Here is a 6,515-nt window from a genome sequence, read left to right on the forward strand (position 1 = left end):
AAGATTTCTGTCAGAGTAACATTTAACATAAGCCAATGATATCCCACACTCGGGTCTTAAAGATTTCTGTCAGAGTACCATTTAAGATAAGCCAATGATATCCCACACTCGGGTGTTAAAGATTTCTGTCAGAGTACCATTCAAGATAAGCCAATGATATCCCACACTCGGGCGTTTAAGATTTCTGTCAGAGTAACATTTAACATAAGCAAATGATATCCCACACTCGGGTGTTAAAGATTTCTGTCAGAGTACCATTTAACATGAATCTGTTTGGGAAGTGTTTAGACTGGAAGTAATCAAAGACGTAAGATAAATAAATTCTGTGATTACATCACAAATATAAGGTAAGTATATTATGTGTATCAAGCATCATTTGTGAAACCAGGACAAGCATTAATTACTGACCGTAGTACAGAGTATAAGTCTAGTGGTGACATTTCATTGTGATAGTCACTTTAAAGAGGCTTTTCATTGGTTGTGATATCAGTGGGAAAACCACCTGCAGTTGTAAAGACCTTAACCCCTAACAAAGACCTAAAACCCTTAATAAAAATGTAAAACCCCTGAGAAATGTGAAACCCATAATAAAGACATCAAACCCCTAACAAGGGCGCAAAACCCAGAATGTAAAACCCCTAACAAATTGGTTAAACCCCCTTACAAAGACGTAAAACCCCTAACAGAGATACTTTAGTTGGAGAAAAGGTTTCAATTTTACAGATTTGGCCTTACATCAAGATGGCTTATCTCCAAAAATGGTTTAGGATTAAAACGCGAGCTTGTCACTGGTAAAATAGGGTGATTAGTGCAGTATCATTGGCTTGTGTTATGGTGATTCAATCACTTCTATTTTCCAGCATACTGATTTTCGCATTCAATAATTCTAGAGTCATCGATTGTGAATTTAAATACTTTGCAAATATATTTATTCAAAAGATTTCAACAAGCAGTTGATAACTTCTATTAAGAAGTTAAGTTAACTGTTAAGGAAATTTTGAAAATGAAGTGATTTAGTATGAATGCTAGTTTTTGACTTTGTGATTAGAATATTTATCATACCTTTTGTATAATAATTGTATATCTGTTAGATCATCAACCATTTAATCAACAGTGTGGGAATATTTAGATCTGGAGGAACGTGATTGTGATACATATACTGTAGATTTCTTATATTTTGGGCACACTTAATTTTGTGAACTGACCTTATAGTACTTAGTCGCAAAGTCAATAAATTGTGTTTCTCTCAATGTGTTGAATATTCATGCATCCTAAACTCACCTGCATTTAGACAAAGACAAAGATCTAACGAAATATGATTAATCTACAGTATATCCTCATAATTCTGTGAGGCATACAAGTCTGTCCTGATGTAATGTACAGTGATGTTCAAGCTTATGTGTGTTTGTCATTGGAATCAATGACAGTAGCATCAACTAAAATTTGTTTCCATTTCATGTTTTAATCTGGTTAGAGCTCAATAAATTACTTCTATTTTGCAAATCCTTTTCCTTACTTGTCATGTTTCCCTGTTTTGATAAAATCTACAAAATCTTTTGCAGACATTTTTGATTTTTTAACTCAGCACATTTCCTATTTATTTTGTTGGCTCCAATTCATTTGCTCATTCACCCAGAGTGAGTTGCTTCCTTATAGACCCTATCTTAATGAAGCTTATCTTAACTCACTGTTGCTATTAAAATCCATGTCACCACAAATGAAGGTGATTGCAAAATATAGGCAATTTAATTAAATAATTCCTTTCCTCCTACTCAGCTGCAGGAACATAGCTCATTGTCCGATTTGATTAATAATTTTGATATTTTATGTTATCAGCCATATATATAGATGTATGGTATTCAGCCAATTAAAAGCTTGTGACTCAACAAATTGGAACAATGCTAAATAAAACTTGATCAGACAATGAGGTACCTTTCCTGCAGCCATTACTTTATAAAACTCAGCCATGTCCTAATACATCGTCAGTGGCAGATCCAGGGATTAACCAGGAGTTTCAGGTCTATGTGACTGAAGATCGTTCTAGGTTTTCATCTTCAAAAAATTCAATGATTTCTTTTCCTCAAAATTAGTTCATCTGGAAATGTCCTGACTAATCGCTGGATCTGTCTCTCTCCTGTTCTCCTGTCACTGCCTTGGGTTTGTTCCCTGGTCTGGCACTATTCACTGATCATGAGAGTGAGGCTCTGGTACAATGTCCATGCTAGAGAGTATCTACTGGTTACCCCTCTATCTGGTAATGAGAGTGAGACTCTGGTACAATGTCCATGCTAGAGAGTATCTACTGGTTACCCCTCTATCTGGTAATGAGAGTGAGGCTCTGGTACAATGTCCATGCTAGAGAGTATCTACTGGTTACCCCTCTATCTGGTAATGAGAGTGAGGCTCTGGTACAATGTCCATGCTAGAGAGTATCTACTGGTTACCCCTCTATCTGGTAATGAGAGTGAGGCTCTGGTACAATGTCCATGCTAGAGAGTATCTACTGGTTACCCCTCTATCTGGTAATGAGAGTGAGGCTCTGGTACAATGTCCATGCTAGAGAGTATCTACTGGTTACCCCTCTATCTGGTAATGAGAGTGAGGCTCTGGTACAATGTCCATGCTAGAGAGTATCTACTGGTTACCCCTCTATCTGGTAATGAGAGTGAGGCTCTGGTACAATGTCCATGCTAGAGAGTATCTACTGGTTACCCCTCTATCTGGTAATGAGAGTGAGGCTCTGGTACAATGTCCATGCTAGAGAGTATCTACTGGTTACCCCTCTATCTGGTAATGAGAGTGAGGCTCTGGTACAATGTCCATGCTAGAGAGTATCTACTGGTTACCCCTCTATCTGGTAATGAGAGTGAGGCTCTGGTACAATGTCCATGCTAGAGAGTATCTACTGGTTACCCCTCTATCTGGTAATGAGAGTGAGGCTCTGGTACAATGTCCATGCTAGAGAGTATCTACTGGTTACCCCTCTATCTGGTAATGAGAGTGAGGCTCTGGTACAATGTCCATGCTAGAGAGTATCTACTGGTTACCCCTCTATCTGGTAATGAGAGTGAGGCTCTGGTACAATGTCCATGCTAGAGAGTATCTACTGGTTACCCCTCTATCTGGTAATGAGAGTGAGGCTCTGGTACAATGTCCATGCTAGAGAGTATCTACTGGTTACCCCTCTATCTGGTAATGAGAGTGAGGCTCTGGTACAATGTCCATGCTAGAGAGTATCTACTGGTTACCCCTCTATCTGGTAATGAGAGTGAGGCTCTGGTACAAAGTCCATGCTAGAGAGTATCTATTAGTGAGTCTATGTATCTGTACTGTATGTTACATCACAGAGACAGAGCTAGATGTCCTGGGATGTAACAGACACAATCATTGCCTTTGTGTAACCATAGTGTTTTGACTTTTATAATTACCGGTAACGTTTGAATTTTTTGTTCCAAAACTGGAAAAATCAATTGCTTTTATTGAAGTTGCAGATGTTTCGAAAAATAAAAATCTTCATACATGATCATTTTACTCATTAAATTACATGTTTTATCATAATTTATGCTTGCAAAATGGTATAAATAATTAGTGGTGACCAACTTTTTGTGACTGAAATTATTCATCTCATAAAATAATTAATCTTAAATAGTTTTATAATTTGAAACAGATTTGAATATATATGGTTAAATATCACAGTCTCCAATATCTTTGTTGGATCCTGATCAATTACTGGGCAGTCAAAATAAGGTACAAAATCGTGAATACCAACGAAATTATGCTTCAACGATTTTCACCAATATGAAAGTATTAATCCGATTTCAGAACAGTTTTAGTTTTAAACTGTTTTATTGTCGACATACAGACTTGGCTCTCTATAAATTCCATAAAGAGCTGTTAATATCAATAATTCTACAGTGTCGTAAATAATTTCAATCCCAGGTTACAGAGTTCCCTCTACCAATGATATATAGGGAAAAAAGAAGATTTTCTATTTGTTATATTTTAAATATTGAAGAGAATAAACCATTGACCAATTTTGATGCGCATCACCAAATGGTCATTATGGGGTAGATTTATGTAACAACTAGTCCTAACATGGGCATCTTTTTACCTATTATGTTTATAGTTTATATTAATGTTTTTAGGATTATAATTTTTTGCAACATCTGTGATATACTTACATTTAACAAGAAGTTTTATGAAATCGTGTACATTTTTATACTTTATCTATACAATTTGTACTGCTCATGTATAATCAATTGATAGTATGTATGAAATGTTTATACAATTTGTACTGCTAATGTATAATTAATTTATAGTATGTATGAAATGTTTATACAATTTGTACTGCTCATGTATAATTAATTTATAGTACGTATGAAATGTTTATACAATTTGTACTGCTTTTATAGTGACACAACATATTTTTTCTAGTAAATGAAACAATTTGAATGTTGAAATTTCTCTTGTTTATCATCCGTACCCATGTTTTGTTAAGAGGTTATGACAAACTACAGACAATTTTCTCTCCATACTTTTACTCCAGATCTATCGGACATAATAATACAATTACTATGTACTTAACCCAACAGGTTCAATGATAAATTTTCTTCTGGAGGTCATTAAACACAATGTTATCTTCTGGAGGTTTTTAAACACAATGTTATCTTCTGGTGGTCATTAAACACAATGTTATCTTCTCGAGGTCATTAAACACAATGTTATCTTGTGGAGGTCAAAAACACAATGTTATCTTGTGGAGGTCATTAAACACAATGCTATCTTCTGGAGGTTTTTAAACACAATGTTATCTTCTGGAGGTCATAAACACAATTTTATCTTCTGGAGGTCATTAAACACAATGTTATCTTGTGGAGGTCAAAAACACAATGTTATCTTGTGGAGGTCAAAAACATAATGTTATCTTGTGGAGGTCAAAAACACAATGTTATCTTCTGGTGGTCATTAAACACAATGTTATCTTCTGGAGGTTTTTAAACACAATGTTATCTTCTGGAGGTCAAAAACACAATGCTATCTTCTGGAGGTCTTTAAACACAATGTTATCTTCTGGAGGTCATAAACACAATTTTATCTTCTGGAGGTCATTAAACACAATGCTATCTTCTGGAGGTTTTTAAACACAATGTTATCTTCTGGAGGTCAAAAACACAATGCTATCTTCTGGAGGTCTTTAAACACAATGTTATCTTCTGGAGGTCATAAACACAATTTTATCTTCTGGAGGTCATTAAACACAATGCTATCTTCTGGAGGTCATTAAACACAATGCTATCTTCTGGAGGTCATTAAACACAATGTTATCTTCTGGTGGTAATTAAACACAATGTTATCTTCTCGAGGTCATAAACACAATGTTATCTTCTCGAGGTTATTTATAAACACGATAAACAAAGTATACATATTTCTTGTCAAGCTTGATCTCAAGGACACCTTTAGCAGAGATTTTTGTCAGCCTGGACAGATTTAATAACAAACATTATAAAGGAAATAGGGGCTGCTTTCATTGATCGCAATCCAAACTGTTGAACCAGGGTTGTTCATGTATGAAATAAGGTCGGACCTAGTAATCTGATGCTGTTTTCAGGCGAGCCCTGCCAAAGCCTTGCAAGGCCTGCATAAAATGTTGCATGTTCACCAGGATTTATACCCAAAAATGTTACATTTAAAAACAGACAAATCTGTTGTTCCGCATAAACGAACAGTCCCAGGGTTGCTTGATTAATACTGGAGTGTTTTAATTCTTGAAAATAGGAGCTCATGAAGTTAATTTTCCCCGATTGTCATATTCTCAGTTCCAGACAGCCATCCTCTCAGCACCTTAATACATTGAACAGTTCATCCTCAAAGTTGAAGCTATCTGATTACATGGTAATGTTAATTTTAAAAGACACTGATAAACTTACCTGACTGTAAAATGCAAATAGCCTCATGGACCTGACAGGAGAGAAGAAGAGGAAAGGGACGGGTATCTCAATCATGTAGGTGGCCACACAGCTGAGCTTGAGGAACCACAGAGGTAGATGGTGCCACCACCAGGCTAGAAGTGTCGGAATACACTAGAACATCACAGAACAGACAATTCAACAACAAGTCAACAACAAATACGTCAATAACAACACCCATTCCTCCAGGTAAACAAGAGGCCCAAGGGCCTTAGCGGTCACCTGAGTTATATCATAGGTACTGGTAGCTTTATTTTATTGTTTAGAAGTAATGTGGAAATCAGCATGTAAACTAAGAGAAATACAATACTTGTCATGTCATCAAAGGATAAGAATTTTAAAATATTTGTAAATGTTCCCTTTGGGGCCCCGCTCTAACCCCTGGGGATGGGGCAGGAATTCCAAGTTTACAATGTGATACCGTCATCCACCAAAGATGATTCTGACCAAGTAAAAATAATTTCCAACAGAAAATTGTCAAAATATACCCAAAAGTGTTGTTTCCCTATATAAACTATAGTAAACTTTACCCCCTCCCCAAGGGAGAAC

At 36.0% G+C, this 6,515-nt stretch overlaps 1 protein-coding gene across 1 annotated transcript in view; it reads right to left on the minus strand.

Annotated features, from left to right (window-relative positions):
- LOC110459326 (lipase maturation factor 2-like) overlaps positions 1-6,515 on the minus strand; it is an 86,581-nt gene that overhangs the window by 70,729 nt on the left and 9,337 nt on the right. Inside the window, exon 7 of the mRNA XM_021511525.1 lies at positions 5,928-6,080. Coding sequence (XP_021367200.1) covers positions 5,928-6,080 — 153 coding nt within the window. The remainder of the gene's footprint in view (positions 1-5,927; positions 6,081-6,515) is intronic.

Source organism: Mizuhopecten yessoensis, unplaced genomic scaffold (genome assembly GCF_002113885.1).
Source record: "Mizuhopecten yessoensis strain PY_sf001 unplaced genomic scaffold, ASM211388v2 scaffold10041, whole genome shotgun sequence".
In the NCBI taxonomy this organism is placed as follows: domain Eukaryota; kingdom Metazoa; phylum Mollusca; class Bivalvia; order Pectinida; family Pectinidae; genus Mizuhopecten; species Mizuhopecten yessoensis.